The 25660-nt window shown below is 40.2% G+C and overlaps 1 protein-coding gene across 5 annotated transcripts in view; it reads right to left on the reverse strand.

Moving 5' to 3' along the window:
• The window catches only part of DOCK1 (dedicator of cytokinesis 1), a 484421-nt gene that overhangs the window by 425153 nt on the left and 33608 nt on the right, over positions 1–25660 (reverse strand). For all 5 annotated transcript variants that reach the window (XM_066618882.1, XM_066618881.1, XM_066618883.1 and 2 more), the window contains exon 2: positions 1365–1448. In XM_066618882.1, the coding sequence (XP_066474979.1) occupies positions 1365–1448 (84 nt within the window). The remainder of the gene's footprint in view (positions 1–1364; positions 1449–25660) is intronic.

The raw sequence follows: 25660 nt of genomic DNA on the forward strand, positions 1-25660 counted from the left end.
TAAGAACCAGATCTACCATGATAGTGCAAGAAGTAACTGTCAGTTGTCATTTGATAGAGTGGAAAGTTAATGCTTTTGAAAAATACACTACAGGGGAAGTGAAAGTGAAAGGCTCTTGCTTGGCAAACATTGCTTATCCAAAAGTGTATATACACATAAGAAAACTGCACTGCAACTGTTATAGGGATACAACACTATGCATCAGTAAAAGACATTGGCCCCAACAACTTCAAACCTCCCCAGCCACCACAGCTCACTGTATATCTAGAGTCTAACTTATGCTGCTGCTCTGTTTGAATATGCCATTGTGATGATCAACCATGCAACAGCTAAGTCTGACTTATAAAAATCACATCAATAAATGAGAGAGGGAGAGAGAAAAAGAGAGAGCGCTCTCAAAAATAAAAAATGTTAGAGAACCCTTACTGTGCTTTTTACACAAGCAGCCCTTCTAGAGCTGTAAAGTGTCAGGAGAAACAATGAAACTGCATCCTTTATTTGAGTTTGAAAAGGTCAGAGAAAGAAAAGCTTGAGCAAGAGTATGCAAACATACATATTGATGAGAAAGAAAATAAGGCCCTCTTCTTGTAAGGAGCTGGGGAAAAAATCAATACAAAATGTATGCATTGGCAACTTTTAGGACTGAGCTTTTCGTCTATATATGCACAAAAGAGGTAAGAGTAAATCATGCGTACAGGTACGGTAAGCAACGTCTACACCAGAAGGAAGCTAGAAATAAAAACTAGAGGTTATCTTATTCTTCCTTCTAATGCATGTGCCTGATGGTTTTCAAGTAAATCAGATTGAAAGGTTCTATGGGTTCTTGAAAGCCTGCCAATAAAGAAGAATATTGAATACATGCCATCATATGTAAAAGCTAATACTTCTTCAGCAGAAGGACATTGCAGATAAAGCTTTCTTTTGAAAGGGCAGATTATACTTGCTACCATCTTATACAGGAGTATAGGAAATTTAGAAGATAAAATATATTTTGTTTTCAGCACTGAAGATTAACATTTTTAAAACGAGGATTCTGTATATTATTGCAGGGTATCCTATGCACATCTATCAACCTTTTAACCCTCTCAACAGACGCTACCAGAGATCCATACAAATTAAACTGTGCAAACATCAATCTTGTTTTTGTAATAAATAAATAAATTTGCATCTTTGAAAGGTTATTCATCAGCTGTCACATGCCTGCTCACTTAACGTATAGTGACTGCTAATTTTGTGCCCATTTAAATACTTCAATATTTCATTAGGTCTCAAAATAGAACTCATCTGCAGATATGTTAAACCCAAACAGTCATAATAATGACTGTGTGAATAATGGCTATGAAAGAAACATTTGTTCCACTCGCCTTCATGTGTCTCCAGTATGTGCACGGTGTCTCCGATTTGTAAAGACAGCTCATCTGGACCCCTGGCATCATAGTTGTAGAGTGCTAGAAGAGAAAGTAAAGGAGGGGGAAAATCAAGTATTTATCATCAAAATACAGGCCAAAAAAACCCACAATCCAGAAGCCCATACTGGAAGCACTGACTGAAGGCTCCACAATTACATCACTTAACAGGTAACTGGTGCTGTCATACATTTAGCAGAGAAAGGCAGCTGCTTAAGAGTAGCATATGGATATCTGGATCAGGGCCAAGGGTGTTGCTGGGTGGTATCCAGAGTTTGGCCAAAACTCTGAATGCCACCTCATGTTAACTGAGGTTTAGAATAAACAATTTTGCTCTCTGAAACCATCCCAACACATTTCTTCCCTTTGAACTCCAAAAGTGACAAGTCAACCGTGAAGGATTGCAAGATTTCACTTTGTGACATAGGATGTTTCCCACACTGTGGCAACAGATGACAGAACATGGTTAAGTTTCAACAGATTGCGAGTTCCTTTCCACCACTACCACAATCCAGGCAGAACAACATTATAGCAGGTGCTTGCAATTTGTTGGGCATGAATGGCTGCCAAGTGGATGACGAGAGCTCTCATTATCTTTGGACGAGTTTTTCTTTTTGTTGTTGTTTGTTTGTTGTTTAAATATTTTTGTTCACTGTGAATAACTTGGAATTCATAAGAGAAAACAGGAAAAAGGTTTCCACCTGGAGAATCAGATGCCAACTGTGACTAGGAGTGCATTTGCCCAGCTTTAGCTGGTGCACCGGCCGTACCTGTGCCAAACACACCTGATCACAGTGGTCCATGCCTTCGCCACCATGACTGGATTACTGTAATTGCAGTGGTTCCCAAGCACTTCTGACTGGTGGCTCACTTGACCTATTCAATTCCAAGCCCAATTCAAAGTGCTGGTACTAACCTTTAAAGCCCTTCATGATCCAGGCCAAGTTGTCTGAATGACTGCCTTCTCCTGTACATTCTGGCCTGCCGTTTTAGATCACGTAAGGGGGCTCTCCTGCAAGTGGCACTTCAGACTCAGGTTAAGGGGGATAGCAGCATAAGCACAAGCCTTCTCCACAGTGGTGCCACAGTTTTGAAACTCCCTTCCATAAGAACATAAGAACAGCCCCACTGGATCAGGCCATAGGCCCATCTAGTCCATCTTTTGAGAACACCAGATAACAAGAGACCTGCATCCTGGTGCCCTCCCTTGCATCAGCATTCTGACATAGCCCATTTCTAAAATCAGGAGGTTGCACATACACATCATGGCTTGTACCCCATAATGGATTTTTCCTCCAGAAACTTGTCCAATTCCCTTTTAAAGGCGTCCAGGTCAGATGCCGTCACCACATCCTGCAGCAAGGACTTCCACAGACCGACCACACGCTGAGTAAAGAAATATTTTTTTTGTTTATCCTAACCTTCCCAACATTCAATTTTAGTGGATGTCCCCTAGTTCTGGTGTTATGTGAGAGTGTAAAGAGCATCTCTGTATCCACTTTATCCTTCCCGTGCATAATTTTGTATGTCTCAATCATGTCCCCCCTCAGGCGTCTCTTTTCTAGGCTGAAGAGGCCCAAACACCGCAGCCTTTCCTCATAAAGAAGGTGCCCCAGCCCAGTAATCATCTTAGTCACTCTTTTGCACCTTTTCCATTTCCACTATGTCTTTTTTGAGATGTGGCGACCAGAACTGGACACAATACTCCAGGTGTGGCCTTACCATTGATTTGTACAATGGCATTATATTATCCGTTTTGTTCTCAATACCTTTTCTAATGATCCCAAGCATAGAATTGGCCTTCTTCACTGCCGCCGCACATTGGGTTGACACTTTCATCGACCTGTCCACCACCACCCCAAGATCTCTCTCCTGATCTGTCACAGACAGCTCAGAACCCATTAGCCTATATGTGAAGTTTTGATTTTTTGCCCCAATGTGCATGACTTTACACTTACTGACATTGAAACGCATCTGCCATTTTGCTGCCCATTCTGCCAGTTTGGAGAGATCCTTCTGGAGCTCCTCACAATCACTTCTGGTCTTCACCAGAAGAAAAGTTTGGTGTCATCTGCAAACTTAGCCACCTCACTGCTCAACCCTGTCTCCAGGACATTTATGAAGAGGTTGAAGAGCACCGGTCCCAGGACAAATCCTTGGGGCACACCGCTTTTCACCTCTCTCCATTGTGAAAACTGCCCATTGACACCCACTCTCTGTTTCCTGGTCTTCAACCAGGTCTCAATCCAGGAGAGGACCTGCCCTCTAATTCCCTGACTGTGGAGTTTTTTCAGTAGCCTTTGGTGAGGGACCATGTCGAAGGCCTTCTGAAAGTCCAGTTATATAATGTCCATGGGTTCTCCTGCATTCACATGCCTGCTGACCTTTTCAAAGAATTCTAAAAGGTTCGTGAGGCAAGACTTACCCTTACAGAAGCCATGCTGATTCTCCCTCAGCAAGGCCTGTTCGTCTATGTGTTTTGAGATTCTAGGGGATTTAGGAACTATCCAGGGCATTTAAGAACTATCTTTTCCCTTACAGCTTTTTGGTGCGAGCTAAAAACATGCTTTTTTTTCACTTATGCCAAAACTAACAAATATGTGGGGACGGATGAACTAAAAAACATATTTGTGGGCCAAAACATTTTGCAGGCCTGTTAACAATGTTAAGCTATATGTAAACATAAGGTGAAGTTCTGTAATCTTTTCATCATTCAGTGTCAAAGGTAACTCAGGTAACCTTAGAGGTGCTTAAGAGGCCCGTGATTTATGAATTTAAAAACCCAAAACTTCTTTATTACAGTACTATTAGGCAGAGGGGCATACCACAAAGAATGTGCATGAGTGAGATAAATATTGAATGTTTACATTTTACTTTGAGAAAAATATTTCACCTAAGATTATGAGAACAAAACACAAAGCCATCATTAGGAAAAGATTGCTTATCAAAAGTAGACAGTACAAATGTGCTGGGATCCAAAGGATTCCTTCCTTATGCAAGAGGCCCTTCCACTTACATGAGGTTGCCCTCCTAATTTTTAGCAGTTCTCACTGTAGCTCCTCCATACTAACTCAGGAGCACCTTTTCAGGCTGCATAAGAGGCTGCATGAACAGCAGGAAAACACAGTTGTGTGCTGCTGCTGCTGCACATGGATCCAACATCTTGGACCTGCAAGATAGTTTCAAGATCAGCACTGCCATCTTGCCCTTTTCCAACTCAGTCGTTTAATTTTTTTGACAGTCTTTTGCTTTGTGAAGAACAAGAGTAAATTTTATAATGCTCTGAACAGCCATTCCCCACCTCAACACTGCGCGCAGGAATTCCATCAGCTTCTTCTGCCTGTCAGTGTAGTTAAGTATCTCACAGCAGATAACTTGTTCACTTCTCATCCCTTCACTAGAATATTTGTCTACCAGTAGACCATTTGTATGCATAGCTGGAAAGCATTTATTTTTCAGGAGTGGGTCTTTTGATAAAGAATTGTTGCAGAGAATCCAACCAAAGAACATGCACAGTAACTTCTAAAAATATCACATGCACATGCCCAATGTGTACGCAGAATCAGCTCTGTGAACTGAAACCACAATTATTCTCTCTCAACTACGAAAATAGTAACATCAGTAATAAGCCATGTTCAAGCAAGTCACCACGTCCTGGGACAAGACCTGTTTAGGCAAATTAACTCAGAACAAAACACTTTATTACACCCAGCACAAAATTCCATTTTTCTGGGAGTCAACATCTCTCTGAAAACAAATTCAAGGCTCATTACTTTCGAGACTGAGAACCAAAGTATGGGTAATGATGAAAGAAATTCAGTAGCTCTGCATCTTAGCTTATTAATGTCTTGCTAGGGCTATGCTGAATAATCTCCTCTTTAACTTCAAGGGTCAAAATCAGCAAATTCAGCAATGTGGAAATTTGTCCTCCTAAATACTTAAGATGGTATTTATGGTCAAGGTAATCTTTTCAAATCCTATTTGGTACCATGTTCTCATAGTGGCTGGTTCTTCGGGACTTTTTTATCCTCTGCTATTTATTCCTTCTTAGATTAGTAACAAGGATGATCCCATCCAGTCACATAGTGCATCACACAGTGAATGGCATGATAACACCATGTAGCCAATGAGATTCAGCAAGTGAGTTAAAAAGAAAATGTCTACATCTCCAGCAAGGTTTACCAAAGAAACACCAAAAGATACAATGAGCTTTGCTTCTTTGCATCATTCCATCATGACCAAGTACTTGGACTAACACATACCTCAAAATACCTCCCTTGTACAGATATATCTTCCCTTCAAAACCCAAATATCCAGCACCATACTAAAGTTAAAGCAACAGCCTCTCGTAATAAAGTACACAGATTTAATCAAAGTAACAACTCCTTAATTATAAGCATTTATAATGTTCACATGTGTTAACAACCCTGTAACAACCCGCTTCACATGTGTTAACTTACAACAACCCTGCAAGGGGAGCAGAGGCTGAGAGGGACTAGTACACCTGAGGCCACTAGTGAGTTCAAGCCAAAAGCAAAATTCCAACTACGAAGCCTCAGTGTGCAGCTCAATCTCTTAGCCATTACACTACACCAGCTTCCATCATATTGTTATGCAGGATTGAAAGAGACCACTGACACCAAGCTAAGTTTTAAGGCTTTTTATTAGGAGGAATGGAACCTGAACCAAACAAATCAAAATGACCTCGTTCCAAATTCCCTAAGGACCTGAGGCAGGTAGGCAGCCAGGCTCAAGGCAGCAGGACTTGACGCAAAGGCTGGATGGTTGTTCCCTGGTTCTCAGAGGCTCTCCCAGGGGCTCTTTCCTGCAGCTTTCTCCTCGGCTTCTTTCTGTAGCTTGGTCTCTCCCAGCTCGCTCCTCGCAGTGCCTCTTCCCTGGAGGTCTCTCTTCCTCTGCAGAACTCACTCTCCAAGGATGCTCACATCAGCTCTTCCCTGGTGGTCTCTGAGCTCTCTGTGCTGGTGCAGCGCCTTTTATAGCCTCAGTGGCTCTGCACACAGCAGCCTCTGTGTGGTACTGCAGCCTTCTCTCCTGCAGCATTTTCCATTTGGTCCTCCAACTCTAAAGGGCTTGTTGCAAGGTACTCAGCAAGTAAGCCTATTGGCTCAGACAAACTCAGACTGACTGTCTATTGGCTCATGAAAGGCACAGGCTATGATCCTCTCAGGCCAACTTACAGCAGTCAGCTGAGTCCAAGTTCTGCACATATCAATATTTAGAAGCAAGAGTCACACGTATGTTCTCTTGATCTGAACTAGGGGCCAGTTTATGCATTCAGCAGAATCAGGTAGTAAAGATTTCTTGGACTGTTATCACTTTAAGCTTCAGGAGAGGGAGTTGGTTTTTCATGGTTTCCCCATGAAAAAGGAACTATCTTGCTCGCAGAAAAATATTCAGCAGAGAACCTAACTGAACCTTTCTAGTTTTGTATGTGCAAAGACAAGACTAGACCAGTTATGAGACCTACTGAACCTGTCATCTCAAGCAGTAGTCTGGGGGAAGTGGCAAGCTGGCAAGAATGCCCACACACTACAATCAACTGTTGCCTCACAGCAGCTCCAATCAGCTGCCCCATTCTCATCTCATGCACCTGGATAACACACAAAATGAGGATGGGATGGAAGGTTTTAACTCATCATGCAGAGCTGGGAGCTCCATGGCCACCTTGTAAAGTGGGCAACAGAAAGAATTCTGGAAGCAGAGAGGTTCCACCCCCAGTATTCTCTCTACTTGTCACATTACAAGAAGTAAAATTGAGTTGCTGGTTCTTCAGGAGAAGGATAGTGATGATGAAGTGAATGGGCAAAGAAAGGGATGGGGGGGCAGAATATGGATGGGGTTTCAGAGACGGTATATCTTGAACCACCCCTGTGCAAGAAGCATTGCAAATGAAAAGGGACTCAAAACAATTATCTTGGACAGAAGTAGGACAGTCCATGCAAATGGCTGCTTGATTCTGTTGAATGCAAAAAAAATCCTGTCATACTGGCCCAATGAGATAAACTAATTATCATAGCCCACCTAATATTATCAGAGTATCCAAAGAAAAATTAAACACTACACAAGTCACAATAGAGTGATTTTTTTTTCAAAAAGTCATTCCACAGAAAAGTCCAAAACACCCTTAAAATAAAAACAATCCTAAAGATAAATATGACAGCATTCATATCCATTAATAGTGCTTCTGAAAGCTAGATCAGCATTTTCTCTAGTCACTGTCTTCAATTCCTTTCTCTTATCATCCAACAGAGTTCCATGGGAAGCATGACCTTGCCGATACAGCTCTAAATTAACATTTGAAAAGATAATACCTTCCCTTTAACTAACACACACACACACACACACACACACACACACACACACACACACACACCCCTTAGGACATATTTAGGAGAGACTGAAAAAATTGCTATAGATGCATTTTCAGCTGACTCACTTCCTCATTACATACTCTTAGCTCAATAGTTCAAGGAAGGCCCTAAAAATTGAAAGGAAAAAAAGTTCTAAGACGGTCTGGAAGATTGTATATGGTATAAAGATAAAATGGTGCAAAGAAACCACCACAAAAATTGCTAACAGATTTAGTTTTCAGTACGCTTTGGTTTCCCGTACACTTCAACACTCCATTATGAAAACTTTCGGGACACTGAAGTTCTGCTGATGCTGAAACCATTAAAAGTAATTATTCTTGGCTTTAAATACAATATTTTTTTTCCTCCCATTAAAAATAAAAACCTTTGCTAGTATCAAAATGCAGCATTTTAAAAACATAATAGCTCTTCAGCAAATAAAAAGTTATTAAAAAGTAATTGCAAAAAAATTTTAGTCTTCAGTTCAGTACAATGAAACAAGTGAACAGCAGCACAGGGGGACAATCTTGGTGACAGGAAATTCAGAACTGCAGTTTAGAACTTTGGCGTTCAGAGGAAGACAATACTGCACATCCCATGCAAACATCTTTGAAGATAGGCAACTCCAGGAGATTTTAACACACATCTAACACACATGAGTTGGGAGGTTGGGGCACTGTTTTGCGGTAGTTCCGCTCCTACTTGGCAGAGAAGTCCCAAATGGTGGTTCTGGGGGACGCCTCCTCAAGCACCCTGGCCCTTGAGGTGTGAGGTGCCACAGGGTTCAATCCTGTCACCCATGCTATTTAACAACTGCATGAAACTGCTGGAAGAGGTCATCTGGTGATTTGGGGTAGGGTGCCATCAGTATTCTGATGACACCCAGCTCTTTCTCTTCTTTCCACATGATTCCAGGGTGGCTGATGAGGTCCTGGAGCGCTGCCAGGAGGCTGTGAGGATCCGAATGAGGGCTAACAAGCTGAAATTAAATTCTGATAAGACAGAGGCTCTCCTGCTTTGGAAATACACAATGCAGGTGCTAGAGTATCAGCCTGCACTGAATGGGGTTGCACACTCCCTAAAGGAGCAGGCTCACAGCTTGGGGGTCCACCTGGACTCACAGCTGCTCCTGGATTGCCAGGTAACAGCTGTTCCCAGGGGGGCCTTTGTTCAGCTTTGGCTGATGTGCCAGCTGCAACTATACTTGGATCATGCAGATCTGGCCAAAGTGATCCATGCCACAGTGACATCAAGATTAGACTGTTGTAATGCACTCTATGTAGGGCTGCCCTTGAAGATGGTTCAGAAACTGCAATTAGTGCAGAATGCGGCAGCCCATGTGGTCACTGGAGGTAGGCAATTTGACTCTGTTGGGTCACTTCTCCAGCGGCTGCACTGGCTGCCCATTCATTTCCAGGCCCAATTCAAGGTGCTGGTCTTGACCTTTAAAGCCCTATACAGTTTGGTCAGCTATATGATCTCAGTCAGTTATATGATCAATATACAGCTATATGATCTTCTCAGGTCATCAGAGAAGGCCCTTTTACAAGTGCTGCTGCCTAAGGAGGTGTGGGGGACAGCAGCAAGAAATAGGGCCTTCTCAGTAGTGGCACCAACTCTTTGGAATTCTCTCCCTCTTGAGTTACAAACTGCTCCCTCCTTATAGATATTCTGGCAAGGCCTGAAGACTTTATTCAGGGAAACCTTCTGAGACTTGGCCTTTATAATAAATATCTGGCTCTGACAGGCTTGTCCTTTTTAGGTGTTGCTGTTGCTCTGCTGTTCTTAATTATGATTTATTGTTGTTTTTTTAATGTTTCATTTAATGTTTTATGGATTTTTAGGGCAGAATATGATTGTTTTAACTGTGTTTTTACTTTTTTACTTTGTTTTTACTTTTTTGTACCTGCCCTTTTTGAAAGCCAGGAAGAAAGGCAGGGTAAAAATGCCATAAGTAAGTAAATAAACAAATAAATGGCTGCCTCATTACAAAAAATGGATCCAGTTTTTTGCAGACAAAATATTATTTGTAATTAAAATATTAATTCTTTCTAGATCACTTTTTTTAAGCCTTGTAAAGCTAGGTGGATCCCAAGAGTGTCATTTTAAAAACTGGGTACTGGTGCTAGAAAGTTTGAGAATCATTGAACTACATAAGACACCCTGCATCCTAAGGATGCCATGAGATACAAGTCTAAATAAAACAGAACATTCCTAGGAACCATACTAAATGTCCGTACAAGGCACAAACATTTGAGAAATGTTGCTCACTTGCTTCTGCTATTCACAGTTGTACCATATTTCAAAACCCCAAAAACAACCCTAAAGTAACACAAAGTCACTTTTGGTCAATGAAGAAAATTAATTTACTTCCTGCTAAAGTGAATTTTGCCATCTGGGAGCACATCAACTGGAACAACAAACACAATGAATTCATTATTATCTGCAGCAATGCACACAAGTGGCTCCTAAACTCTGGTTCCACCTATCAGCCCCTAAATCCCTAAGCCTTAAATCCTTGCACTTGTCTGCAAATCTTTCATTGCCAAATCCCAGACAACTATTTAGTAACTCAAATGTATCGCAAAGGCAGTGGAAGCATAGAAGCTCGTTGCCATACCCTGCATAACACTGGAGGGGCACTCCCAAGGCCATATATGATTGTCTCTCCATTCTGCACTTATTGTGCAAGTCTACAAGAAAGAATGCTAATAAGTCCATAGCACTTTGAGGTTGAGACTCATTACAGCGCAGCACCTATCCAACAGCCAACTCCAAATAAAAAGGCAGATTCCATAGCTCAAGGCTGAGGATGGCTAAAATCATCAACAGAAATGATGGGCAAATACAGCAGCAGCAGCAACCCAGCACTTCTACAAAGGATCTTAAAAATGCCACACTGAGTGGTTCTGACAACATAGCAGGTGCAAGACATAGGTGACAAGAAAGGAACAAGAAATCAATACACCTTGCTAAAGGCTTATCTCAGCCACTCACTGCCAAATTGACACTTTAAATGGGTTTGCACTTGTGTGACCACAAGAATTGGATTCAACAGTAGTCAATGATGGCCCAAATCAGTGAAAGGGGATAGGGCAATGTCAGAGTAGATACTCCATGAGTCAAAGCAATTGCAATTAATGTGCAAATGTAGAATTGATCTATTACTTGTAGTGTCCCACTATACTACATTAAGGGAATGCTAGGTATATATATATTTTAATACACTCTATTGCTCTTGATGAAACTAGCAGAATCTGTCTCTTCTTGTTTGCAATATTCTGATCTCCAAGCTTCAGTTTTTATGATTATAAAACACTATTTCTAATTCACCTGTCCACTGTGATCCTTCAGATTCTGCATATTTCAACACTGAGTCCTTCGCCATAGAGCAGCTTACAGCATTTCCCCCGATGGGATACAGTTGGATATAATTCTATGAGCCACTAGCACTGGCAACCATAAAGCACATTCATAAAGACTGGTGAGGAAGAAGTACTGGCCATCCAACTGGCGCTGAATCCAGCCAGATGGCAAAAGTAAAGTACAGCACCAAGTGGCAGAGGGCTAAGGGGAAGGCAGAACAGAGGCAAGGAGAGCACATTTTGGGACAGGGGGTTGGGGAAGAGGCAGGAGGGAGCAAAGAAGTCAGAAGCTGCCTTCTCTCCCAGCCCGCCAGACACCCCTACAAGGATTAATTCCAAAGCCTCCTGCCCACTTTCACAGTGTCTTTTTGTTTGTTTGTTTGGTGTTTTGTTTTTGGGTTTTTTTGGCAGAAAAGGCAAATTTGTAGGGAGCCAACTCAGTAGGCAAGCATATCTTCGGCATTGCAACAGGGAGCTCAACATGCTAAGCTCTGGCTCAACATGCTAAGCACCACTCCAAACTGACAACTCATTACAGGCAAACTGTACTGTGCCACTGCAACACTGCTGACTCAAACAGTGTCAGCAACAGTGTCAGTACTTAACAGAATTGTGAAACAAAGCAAAATGAGAGCCACTGAAAGTCAAGAGACACACCAGTAACATGCATGTACATTTATCTCTTCTACACCACCTTGTTCAGCCAGTCTTGTTTTGTGAAAGGAAAGGGAGAAAGAAGGATAGTTGAACTTTTATCCACCCTTGAAGTTGCCCAAGACTGCAAGGCTCATAACCACCACTATAGTGCCAATGTCTGTGCTAACAATCCCTGAGGCTTAATCTTTCATTTAAGCCAATTGTCAGAGGAGGAAAAAAAACTTTCTGTAACAGCTGCAGTTTGTACTACCAACTTTTTCAGGCAGCTGCAGAATAAGAAATTATATTATTCACTCTCCAGATAGCTTTGAACTCCTAGAAAATGTAGGTACTGTTGAACAAGAGACATTTCGGCAAAGCAGTAAAGAAAAAAATATGGGAGAGATTTGCAAACAAAGTAAGTGAAAAATTGTTTACTCAAAATCCATAAGTAGTCACATGACTTATCTGGGTCTCTCAATAGCAACAGAATTGGCTTGGCTAGAAACTCTAACAAAGAGTTACTGTATGCCTTAATCAGGGCTTCAGAGCACACTCCTGCTACAGCAATCAATCCTTTTTATTTGCAGTACACTCCCCATTTAAAGGACTCCTTCTGCCAAACATAATCCCCGTTTTAAAAAGGAAACCGACAAGGAAGACACGATTATTAGTTGACTCCTCATTCAAATTCATTTTCATGGTCTTCCCCGCCACAAATCTAACACACACAGCCATGATCCACCCAAAGTTAAGCCCTTTCCAGTTCCACTGGTTTGAAAATGAGATATTTAACCACATGTTTGATTACATAACACAGAACTTGAAAATTCTTAAATCATGCTCAATGGCTAAGTTTAGCATAGCACATCCTAATGCAAAATGTGATATAATTGGGAAACCATACCACACAATGCAGCGCACACTCCACTGACATAGTTGCATCAGCACTGGAAAGTTGGTTAGGATTGCGCCCAAGTTCTAAGTTCTATAGTTTTTTGTTTTTTTTAAGTGTTCAAATTTTACATTTCCACCTTCTCTTTTTTCAGATTGTCCTTGTACAAAATTCTTGTCTTTGGCTACAAAAGCATTTCCCCCAACATCTGCAATAAAAGTTGATCACTCCAAATCAGCATACAGCAATATGATCAAGAGTCAGTTCCCTCCATTGAGAGAACTGCCCAAGACCATTAGGTCAATTTAGTATCTGCAGCTCTACCTGTACCTCGTAGTAATTCTTTGTTTTACAGTAACAGCCGTCAGCCTATAATTTCGGTACAACCATTTCTCAAGTTTTAAAAAAAAATTGATTTGACCAACACACCCAGACAAGTCAAAGTCCAATGCATATGAAGTACCTGCATTTCCTATAATAAACATTCAAGAATATTGATCAAAGAAGAAGATTTCTGTATTAATAAAAATATAGAACAGAGCAAGAACATTCAAGACCAACAAAATTTACAGCTGCATTGTATATTTTACTGGTATCTTTCTTTAAAAAAAAGTGGTAGGGAAAATGCACAGAAGGAGTGAATATGTCTCTACACTGAATTGCAAAACCATTAGAATTACTGTAGCTACTCGCCTATATGGCAATTTCACAGGTAAGTCAAGGACACGTTTTCAGCCAAAAATCATGGAATCAAAAATCATGACCCTCGGATAAGTTGGGGGTAAAACTTGGGGAATGGTGCTTGTGAGGAGAAGCTGCATCTTGCCCTGGAGCCTGATAGACAGAAGGGAAAGAATCTGAGCCACGCCACCGTCTCTGAAGACTTTAACAAGGGTTTATGTAGTACTGTGCATCATTCCACCCCTTAAAGCAACAGAATTGAATATTGCTTTGAACTGCTTGATTAAAAAAAAAAAATTCCGGTTTGAAACTGCAGAAAAGCATTTGCGCTTTTAAAAACCTTCCAAAACAAATGCAGCACCAACATAAAGCAACATAAATAGCTTACCTAAGCACAACACTCTGCTTCCATTGCTGCCAGACAACTTTTTATACTGTTCACTGTCATTTTAAGAGGCACTTCTGGGCTTGAAGTTAATGAGCAAGCACTGAAGACTCTACAATGGAGCCTCAAACAAAGCTGTGTGTTTGTAAGCTGTTTGCAATCACTCAAAACATTTTTCAGACCCTCTACAGGCATTTTTAAACCTCTTCCAGGCTTCTCCTGGCTGATACAACATGTCTGATCAGCCCTGATTCCTTAGTGACCCACAGATAAGATGAGGAGACAATCAAAGCTTGATTTATTGGTAGAAATTTCTTGCCTTATAGGCAAGTATCTACAGCAGTGCTAGTAATCTGTGATAACATCACAAGGTGCACCTCCTATATACAAGGCACAACTTTGGCAAACAGCACAAGATTAACCTTGGACAATCTTGCTATCAATGTAATTACGAATGAGTTGCGACTCTCTGACTCTGTTGCTTTTGTCCATAACTCACAGCACAAAGCTGTATAACTAAGGACTGGTTCACACATTTGAAATTCACAAGTACTACACAAAAAGAATGTGCCAGCAGGCCACCACTTGTGTTTATTGTGTCAACAAGCACGCCTGCATCCATATACACAATACTATGGATTTGTGACCTTTTCACTCATTTCTGAACTAGAAATATTGTAGAATCAAGAGTCTATCATATGTGCATTGGGGCAAATGAACAGGGCCAACTGCACCACTATGTGTGTGGTATTTAAAGGTTTTATTATTCTCACTTGAGCACTGGCAAAGTAACCAAAAGAATTCACACAAAACCCTGACAGCAAGGGCCAAATAAAGCTTGTACTGCAGACAAATCATACACCAGCTGTAAAGTGGATGGATGAAGTCCAGTAACTAGGTAACTTTTGGTACAGAACATGCTGTATAGTTTCTAGCGGAAAACTTGAGACAAACTGATCTCACTAGCATTACAGAACAATTTGCTCAGCTTACAGGAAGGAAGTATGAGAGAACAAAATAAATTGTTAGAAAGGCAGTCACGCAGTTATTACTTAGAGTCATAGAAAGCTTCCTTATATTGAGTCACATTGCTGGCCCATGTAGTCCAGCATTGCATAAAGTGAGTGGCAGCAATGTTTCAGGCATCTTTCCCAGTCCCACCTGGAGAGACCAGGTTTCAGATCTGAAAACATAATGATGTGCGTAATGCCTCTTCAAGTCAGCTCAAGCAAGGAAACATACTGGAGTTCTTAAAATAAAAAAATGCTGCAAAATAGACATGGGAGAAATACGGAAGAGTCTCTATGCAAAGATCTTATCAAAGTAAATTGATGAGAGGCACATACACATCCCTAGAGATGCCCTGAGTAAAAGCAGTGCACTTAAAGCATCTCTCTTCTGATACCCTTTGCTATAAGCAAATGATTCAGGGCCAGACTTTGATTAAACCAAAAACCTGAGTTTCAAATATGTTTCACGTGGTGATCTTTTTGTAAAATCATGCAATGAGTCTATCCACTATCAATGAATCTATAAATGAACCATTTATTGTGTGTGAACACTTTCCAAGAGAACAACCTTTCCAAAGACCGCCAAACTCCTGCACATGTAGAAAAACCAGCAAATATGCCTGAAGAGGAGTGGCTGTCCCTTCCAGCAAAACTGTGATAAACATTTGCCCAACTGACCCTTTTGTTTTCAAGGACTGATTTTCTAATAACACAATGGGGGGAGGGAACTCTGGGAGCATAACTCTATTACGTACAATATCTGTAACAGGTTGGCAGAATTCACAGCCCAATCCTGCGCTGGTGCAGCCAGGCCACATGGCCTACACTGCATCCAATGCAGCTTAGGAGGAGGCTGGAGGTTTCCTCAGGGAAAGGAAATATTTTTCCCCTTACCACAAGTATTGCCCTGCCACCCCTACGGGAATTCTCAGATTTGTGCCAGCTATATAGATGGTGCAAATCCAGGAAGCCCGTGTAAGGCTGTCCAGGCCAGGAATAGGGGAGATGATTGGGCAGAAGAGGCCGCCACCATTCCCATCCCCCTCCTGGGTCTGCTCCTCCCCCCATTCCGCCCTCCCCTACCCAAAAACACCCTCTCCCTGCCTCCTGCCACCCTCCCCATGCCCCCACACCACCTGACACAAACATACCTCTACCGGCCAACACAGGGTCAGTGCTGACACTGCTGGGCCAGCGCAGGCTTTTGCACCACCCCATCCAGTTCCCAAATGGCACATTTGCAACACTCTGAGCTGGCGCAGGGACAGCCGCACCAGCTCAAGTTGCAGTTAGGATCACGCTGTCAGATACCTAATTTGTGAAAAACCATTTAACTCATTCTTCATCTCAATTAGCAGTCTTCCATCACAAGGCAAAACTATGAAAAGAGCCAAACCCAACAGCTAAAGAGACATTACACTGTTGACAAGGCAAGCTTCTATGTTCCAGGGGGGGAAAAACCTACTTCCAATACCTATAACAGCGGTTTGTTTGTTGTAATGATTAAAAAGTCACCATCTAACCCAGGGGTGCCCAAACCCCGGCCCGGGGGCCACTTGCAGCCCTCGAGGCCTCTCAATGTGGCCCTCAGGGAGCCCCCAGTCTTCAATGAGCCTCTGGCCCTCCGGAGATTTGTTGAAGCCCGCACTGGCCCAACGCAACTTCTCTCAGCGTGAGGACGACTGTTTGACCTCTTGTGTGAGCTGTGGGATGAGAGCCCTCTCCACTGCTTGCTCTTTCACATCTGTGGTGCAGCAGTGGCAGCAAAGGAAAGGCCAGCCTTGCTTTGTGCAAGGCCTTTTATAGGCATTAAGCTATTGCAAGACCCTCATTCATTCATATAAGTTCATCTTTAATATATTCATTTATGTAAACTTATGCAAATTTATTCAAATTTTAAATGTAAATTAATTCTTTTTTTCCCCCGGACCCCGACACAGTGTCAGAGAGCTGATGTGGCCCTCCTGACAAAAACTTTGGACACCCCTGATCTAACCTAAGGGACCGTCATCTCTCTTTTTGAACCTAGCTGGCTCCAATTTTATGCAAGACTCAAAAAAAGAACAATTTTATGAACAAAATGTTGTGGCTACCTAGAAAGTACAGTATAGAGGCTCAGGGCTATTTCCTATATTACACTTTAAAGCATGTACCATACCACTTATGTAATAGTGGCATTTACAAATATGCTTTACAACATGTTTAACAGATACATTAGGAAACTTATGCCTTCAACCCATACTGCATGAAGTAGCCATCAGCCTACACACACATGAGAAAAATTATCTGAACCATTTTATTTCTAAAATATAATTAACCAATGGATATACCATTGGATACAGTGTTGGTTTTCCAGAAAATTTTGAATCAGAAAATGTTTCCCCCCTTAAACCAAATCGGTTTCAATCAGCATGCTAATTTTAAACTACCTATAAATATCTAAAATTTTTTTGTTAGCCAAAGTGAATTGAATTTGAATGAAAATATTTGAATAGGAAAAAATATTCTTTTATGAATACTTAATACAATTTTTAAAAGTTATATTCAAATCAATTTAAAGCTTTAATAGTTTTGTTGGAATACTCGTAACTATTTTAAGATAAGACAATTCACTAGCATGCACTACCATTATGTGGAAATATATATTATACATTCATTATATAAATATATATTACACACACACACAAACTTTGTAGGGAAAAGAAAGAAAGTTCTGAAAACTGCTACCAAGCTGGTCTTAACACATCCAAATAGCCTTCCATTGACTTAAATGGAATATTCCAAAGTATAAACTCTCTTCTCATGTTTCATCCATGCATTCAATTAACACTTGGAGGAAGGGCAGAAATGAGTTCACTGGCTTCATCTCCAACCTCCACACACTTGAAGAAAGGCAAAAAGGCAGCTCTACAAGCATTTATGTTTTAGAACCCACTTTTACCACCTACTGTTTTCAGCTTCCACAAGGGATATCAGACACAGGGGCCAGTAACCACAATTCTACTCTCTCATCAACATGGTGGTTGAATACATGGACAAAACCTAAGAAGAGGGCAATCACAAGAAGCTACAACTTTGAAACCACCTGGTTTAATTGGTATTGTGTCCTTTTTTTCCTTTTTTTATTTTCCAAAAACAAATATAAACAAACACACATAACACATAACACAAAAAACATAACACCACTACACACACAAAAAAAGGTGCAGGAAATCATATATCATTATCATATATCACTACAACTAATAAATCATTACATATCTTAATCATTCCTCTTCTAAATTTACCTCTTAATATCATTTTCATTCATTATTTGTCTCTTATAACATATCAAATATAATATATATGTGATACAATCATCTAAATACCCTATCATATATTTCTAAAACTTCATTTTCAACCAAGCATAAAAAGATTTCCATTCCTCAATTTATGTCGGTTTTTGTTATTAATCCAAAATTTCTAAACGTCTGTCCACTGCCTCATTATTTTCTCTATTAATTCATCTTTCATTACTATTTTAAAATCCTTCCAATATCTAACATATAAAATCCTCACTACAATTAAAATCATAATAACTAAATACACATCGTTTTCTTTATCTATAACATCTAAAATAATATTAAGCAAAAATAATTCAGGTTTCAACAATATCATAAATTCCGCAATCTCTTTTATTACATTTCTTACCATTCTCCAATAGATTTTTTTTATATATCCACCACATGTTCCTTCCACACACATTTACACTTCCAACAACTACTTGATATATTCTGTTTCATTTTTACCAGTTTTTTGGTGTCATATACCATCTATAAAATATTTTATGTATCTTTTCTTTAAAATTTGTTGCTCTAATAAGTTTTATATCATGCTTCTAGATCTGTTCCCATTGATCTATTGTGATATTATAGTCTATATTTTATGCCCATTTTATCATACATTATTTTTTCTTACGTCTCAAAATCCAATAAAAACATATACATTTTTAAATATATTTTTCTTTTGTTTCTAGCAATAGTCTATCAAATGGCGTCTATTCCATATAGAAACCTTCTTATTTGTCTCTCCCAAATCTTGAATCTAATTATAGGCACATCCACCAGCCGGATGCCACACCTTGCCTTGACAATTCTTTTTTCTCTTCTTCCTCACACTCCATGGAACATGTCTCAGAATTCTAGCTTTATTGTCATCCACTGTCCATTTCTTTTCCTGAAACGGAAGCCTTCAGTAATTTATCTCTGTAAAAGGTTCTAATGAATTTCACATGAATTTCTCTTGGTAGTTTGTGTTTTCTCAAATAAAAAGTGCTCAATCTTCTCACTGAATCCAATTCTTTAGGTATCTCCTTCTTCGGTGTATCAATCCATTCTGATATTAATCTAACAATCCGTCGTGATATATCTTCTTCTTTCTCTTCTGGTATATTTTGTATCCTCACCGCTCGAGCTGCACTATCCATCTGAATTTCCATTAATGTTGTCTCTGCACCGTGCTGATTTTCTTCTATCTCCGATATTTTAGCTTAGTTTCTTATCTTTAGTCCAGACCTCTCAATCTCTTGTTTATTTTCTTCTGGTGTAATTTTCACATCCATCAGGTGTCCACTAAGTTCATCCAATTGTTTAGTTAAAACATCCACGCTGGCTTGAATCTGTGCAGATTGATTTATTTGTTGCTGTACCATTGCCAACAGTTTTTCCATGTTGTCTTGCACAGTCTGTTTCCAGTCTTTCCCTTTCGCTTCCTCTTGTACTAATTTTCCAAATCCCATCTTCATTGCTGGCAAACTTCAGACTTTCTTAACCGCCATCTTCATTCTTCCTTCCTGTGGAACTCAAATATCTTTTGCTCGCAATGCTCTTTAAGACCACTAGATGTCCTCAACATATTATCTTCCTTGCTCCACTTATAAACACAAATCCAATTCTTGCAAGGTCTTTTTAAATCCACTAGACGTCACTGGTGCACTGTTCTTGTTTTGTTTCTGTTCTCTTATCTCTTATTTATACTTGTAGCCTTGGCAACCAACATTCCTCAGTCTGCAAGAATGTCAAAACATCCAGCCGTTTTCAGGCAATCCCAAACGAAAGTATCAAGGCAATAAACGTTCCAATACACAAACTTTATCCAAGGACAGTTAATTTGTAGTCCACCGAAATTCAAAGTTATAAAATTGTAATTATATTTTCAGATAACCCTAAAAAGCTTGGTAAATCTCTTCTACAATTTCTCCTCATACCGATAAGCAGCTGAGGGGGGGAAACCTCCCCCCCTCTTCTTCTCACGGCAAAAAAAACCAAATCAGGCAGTCAATTACTCAATCCACGCCAGGCATACACAAACGGAATAACACTTACTTAAGTCTTTCAAAGTCTTTCCCTGCTGGGGCCTTCAGCTTGATTCAACATGAATTCTTCACCATTACTGCCAAGACAGTGAAATCTCCTGAGAAAGTTCCCTGGCCAGGCTTTATCTCCTCAGGAATCATGCCATCACATGGAGGAGTTTGTCTTCCCTGACAAACAATTTCCTCAGATCCGCAGTTTTTGGGAAAAAACAGAGTGCCCTCCAAGAGCTTGAGAAAGGCACGTCTGCTCACTGCCGGATGACCCCTCCCCCCGGTACTGTGTCCTTTGACTGTGCTACAGATGAATGTTACAGGCATGCAAAATTTTCCATATAAAATAGAAGTGGAAATTAAAAGATTTGCATTCTGCCTTTCCCCAATGGCCCTGAAGGAGGCCTATTCCGCAGGTAATTGCAAAAACCCACACATACAGGGAGCAATGCACATGGAACACAGACACAGGTCTGCCCCTCTTCTGTCATCAGCACAAGTTTGGTTAGGGGCTGAACTCCAAGCTGGAAACTATGACTGAAGTTGGGAAACTTTCCTCTTCTTTTTCCATGCTTATATTGCTTTTCACAGGAAGCTTCTTTAAAACTAGCTCTGCATATCTCCCTTGCAAATATCACACCAACAACTAAAAAATGTTCCACAGATAAGGTTTGGGAATATGACATTTCAAGGACCAAAAAGTTTAACAGAGTTCATTCTGGCCTATGAACCTGAAGGTCCTCAGCTCAATGTACAGATTCTTCCAAATAAACTGAACACACTTCTTAGCTTAAGTTTAAAAAGATAAGGCATTTTGGATATATAGATATCACTATTCAAAACCTAGTTAAGTACTTAGAACTATATCAGCTTAAAACCTAAACAAATCCCAGCTTCACAGGATTGTAGTGCAAGTTTGCTTTACAACTAAATTGGCCTCATTCCACCTAAACAGGTTATACATTGGAATGAAAGTCCCAATTACTGTGGTATCATAATTTCAAACATTTTCATTACAGCTGTACTTGAACATCTATCTAAACCTATAAGGAAAGGACAACTGTTTCCACTCACAAGCTTATTGTTCAAGAATACACAAAGAGCATAGTAAAGAAAACAATATCAAAACAAATACTTCAGATACCACCAGTGTTTTTAGCATATGTGCTTTGAATAAAGACCTGTAGACTAAAAAAAATCCAACAACTTCAAATGGGAAAAAGTCCTATCAAACTAAAATAAATAAGAGGTCTACAGACATGCATACAGCAAAAAATATTGAGGTATTTAAGAAAAACAAAAAAAACCTTTTTCCTCATATAGATTAGTGCTTTTTCCTCTTTCCCCAATAGACTAGCACTATTCAAACACCACAGAATTAAATCTAAGTGAATATAATAGTTTCCTCTTCTCTAACCCTCAAGTTTCTGTGTATCAGGCAAAGATACAATCTGGTTGCTTGCTCAAGAACTGCAAACTGCTTTTAACTGCCAATTCACACTTTCCCCATCAGATTTATATTATAAGGAATGATGGTAGATATCATATTTAGTTGCCCTTGTCCTTTTTTCTGAAAATTGGCCTTCATTGGCCCTCATCCAGATCACTACTGACTCCAAGCACCAGGAGGCAGGAAGCAGGGGCAGGAGGTCTGGTCTAGAGGGTAGAGCCTCTGTTTGCCTGAAGATAACATCCGAAGGTCGCCAGTTCGAGGCCACCGGCACCGTGAACGGCGAGACCTTGAAGCAGCTGACAAGCCTAGCCGAGTTATTCTACCTACTCTTTGGCCGCTGTCAGCCTGCTTGGGAGGAAAATGGAGGCCAGAATGTGATACCAGATCATAAAAGATCCATCTGAAATGTTGTGGTTCTTGAAAGACAGAACCTTCTTCAATTGTAAAAATCCCTATTGGGATTTAGTATTGCCTGCCTATGTAAACCGCCTTGAATTAAAGTCTGAGGAGAAATTTGATGACCAAGAAAGGTGGTATATAAATACCTGTATTATTATTATTATTATTATTATTATTATTATTATTATTAAGCACCAATTTAGCACTTTTACTGCTACAATAGAGATCAATGTCAGGGGGAGGAGGAGGAGCTCCAGGGGCTCCTGAGAGACAGTGTTTTCCCCCAAAAACTGCAGATCTGAAGGATCTGAAGATCTTTATCAGGAGAGATAAGATCTTTCCACGGTGCAGGTATCTGAGATATTGAAAGCCCGACCGGGAGGGGGGGCTTTCTTCTTGGAAACCTAATCGTCAGGGACAGTACTGGGGGAGGTGCAGTGTCTGCAATCAAGCTGCTGACTCCGTATTAAAGCATGAAGCGTAAAGTTTAAGTTGGAAATTTAAGATAAGTATGTGTTAATATTGTCCCTGGCTTTGATTGGCTGATTTGACTAAAAGCCCTGGATACACTGAAGGCATTAATGAGAAAGTTTTTAAGGATGTTGAAAGTGCTCTTTATCTTGTAGTGGAATAAAGTTGTGGATTATAACTATAAATATAATTTGGTGTGTGAACTAAAATCCAGAGTTGCTTGTGGACATAATTTTCATTAGACTTGAAAGAGTTTTGTCTTCTTGAGACTGTTTCTTTTGTTTTGTTTTCTCCATTAACCACACTGTTATCTGTAAGAAAAATTCAAAGAATGCCTGACTGAAAAAACATGTGGTGGAAGTAAGGAGAATAATATGTTGTGGACATCTTGTGGATTAGAGAGAAATTGCAAGATGGAGCCTGTATTTGGACTCAAATGATCCTCAAAAACTTGGAAAAATTCTCACAATGAGAAGATAGCAGTTGAGTTGGTCCTTGCAGATTCAGGCCAGTTTAAAGACTCTCTCAACAGATAGATGTGTGCAAGGAGCAATTTGAAGATGTGAAGAAACAAGTATAAGATACACAGAAGGAGAAAGCGGAAAAGATGATGGTGAGGGATGAAATCATCATCAGAAGAGTGAATACAGAAATTAGAAGAGTGGAAAACCAACAGGATCTAGAGGGGGATGCTGATGGAGATTGAAATAGAAAAGATGGACAGAGTAACATGGGTGCGCAAAATACAAAATTTGTTGGAACAAGAAGAAAACATATCCCAGTTAATTGGAAGAATGAATATCCCTTATACAAGAAAGTGTGGGCTTATTGGATTCTGTTATGGAGATAAATTATTAAAGATATTACAGGAAAAAAATGGAAAGAAAGAAAAAGAAACCTGAGGGTTAAAGAAAATTGGAGGATTTTATTTAGTTAATAACTGGTTTAAATTTACTTAAAAAACAAATACATATGAAACTGATATATATGAATTAGAATGAATTAGAAAAAATAGCTGGAAATATTAGCATGTGGATGAATTGTTTTATAGGTGGTTATTATGTTAAATAATAAAAAGAGAATATTTAGAAAATATTATAGGGAATTAGGGAAAATCTATTAAATTTGATATAAGAAATATATAAATGAGTAGAAGTTAGAAGTAGATGAAAGAATTGTTTTATATGTTATATTTTGGTAATTAGATTATTTTGTTTTAATATTAATGAGTAATTGAAGTTTATGTTTGATAGAAAGTGAAAATTTAGAAAATATAGTACAGGGCATTAGGGAAAATTTAGTATATATTATATAAATAAATGGATAAACTAATAAGAGGCAGAAGTAGATGAGTAGTAGATTACGAGATACAGTATGATTAATGAGTAATGGTATATGGTATTTAGCATTCGTAAATGTAAGTTATATGTTTGCACGTTTGTGTGTGTTAATTATAAATAAATAAATAAATAAATAAATGGGGGAAGATCAATGTCAGAGTGACACTAACATAAATGCAACACCCTACTCCAAATCCCTGAATGCTCTCGCTCATTTCATCGAAATATTTAAAAACATGGGACAACAAGTTGGAGCCCTGCAAGACCTTATACCAGGTGGGTCAAACACATTTCATACAGAGAGCTGAAATTAGTATTCATGGTGCCTGCTGAGGGTCAGAAATGACATCATTAAGCAGATGAGATCATTAAGCAGAAATAAGCACTTTGTTCTCACATAGAAACTCATTAGAGGTAAATGACAGAAGAGAAAATGTGCAAATCTTGTTCATATTTTCAAAATATGAGAGAGCTCAATTATCACACTGGGAGATCCCAATTATCATGGGAGCTGGACAGATTGCTTCCGGGGGGCCGCATTCGGCTTTGGGCCTTATGTTCTACACCTCTGCCTTATACCTTAAAAACAAGAGGAACTACTGTTCAGCCCCAGCACGATCTTCTGGAACCAGTATTCCAGTTAGCAACAGAACCACCAAGATGCCATGTCCCCAATAACTTTTCTTGAAAGACACCATGGTCATTGATATCCATAACTGACGAAAGGTCCACTTATTATGGAGCTCTGTAAGCCACCTTGGGCATTTGCTTCTGCATGGGAAAGGCAGGATATAAATTTTTTAAATAAATAAGAGAATGAGCAAGGTCACACACTTCTTTTCCTTCTCTGGACATAGGGCATCCATAAGGTGGCCAAGGCAGCTTCTGTGCTAAAACCAGTCCTGAAATCAGATTACCTGGATTCATTTCAATCTTATACAAAAGTGTCTTGAGTTGCACACACATCTCAACCAAGGAGGGCATATCCACAACTGCTGATAAGAACAAGGACATCTGCAAGAGGGATCTGAAGGCCTTAGGAGTGGACCTCAACAAGTGGGAAACCCTGGCCTCTGAGCGGCCCGCTTGGATACAAGGACATCTGCAAGAGGGATCTGAAGGCCTTAGGAGTGGACCTCAACAAGTGGGAAACCCTGGCCTCTTGAGCGGCCCGCTTGGAGGCAGGCTGTGCAGCATGGCCTTTCCCAGTTTGAAGAGACACTTGGCCAACAGTCTGAGGCTAAGAGGCAAAGAAGGAACGCCCATAGCCAGGAAGACAGACCAGGGACAGACTGCACTTGCTCCCGGTGTGGAAGGGATTGTCACTCCCGAATTGGCCTTTTCAGCCACACTAGACGCTGTTCCAGAACCACCTTTCAGAGCGCGATACCATAGTCTTTCGAGACTGAAGGTTGCCACATCATCTGATAAGAACGTAAGAACAGCCCCACTGGATCAGGCCATAGGCCCATCTAGTCCAGCTTCCTGTTTCTCACAGCGGCCCACCAAATGCCTCAGGGAGCACACCAGATAACAAGAGACCTCATCCTGGAGCCCTCCCTTGCATCTGGCATTCTGACATAGTCCATTTCTAAAATCAGGAAGTTGCACATAAGCATCATGGCTTGTAACCCATAATGGACTTTTCCTCCAGAAACTTGTCCAAAACCCTTTTAAAGGCATCCAGGCCAGATGCTGTCACCACATCCTACGGCAAGGAGTTCCACAGACCGACCACACGCTGAATAAAGAAAAATTTTCTTTTGTCTGTTCTAACTCTCCCAACACTCAATTTTAGTGGATGTCCGCTGGTTCTGGTGCTATGTGAGAGTGTAAAGAGCATCTCTCTATCCACTCTGTCCATCCCCTGCATAATTTTGTATGTCTCAATAATGTCCCCCCTC

Source organism: Tiliqua scincoides, chromosome 3, assembly GCF_035046505.1.
Source record: "Tiliqua scincoides isolate rTilSci1 chromosome 3, rTilSci1.hap2, whole genome shotgun sequence".
In the NCBI taxonomy this organism is placed as follows: Eukaryota; Metazoa; Chordata; class Lepidosauria; order Squamata; family Scincidae; genus Tiliqua; species Tiliqua scincoides.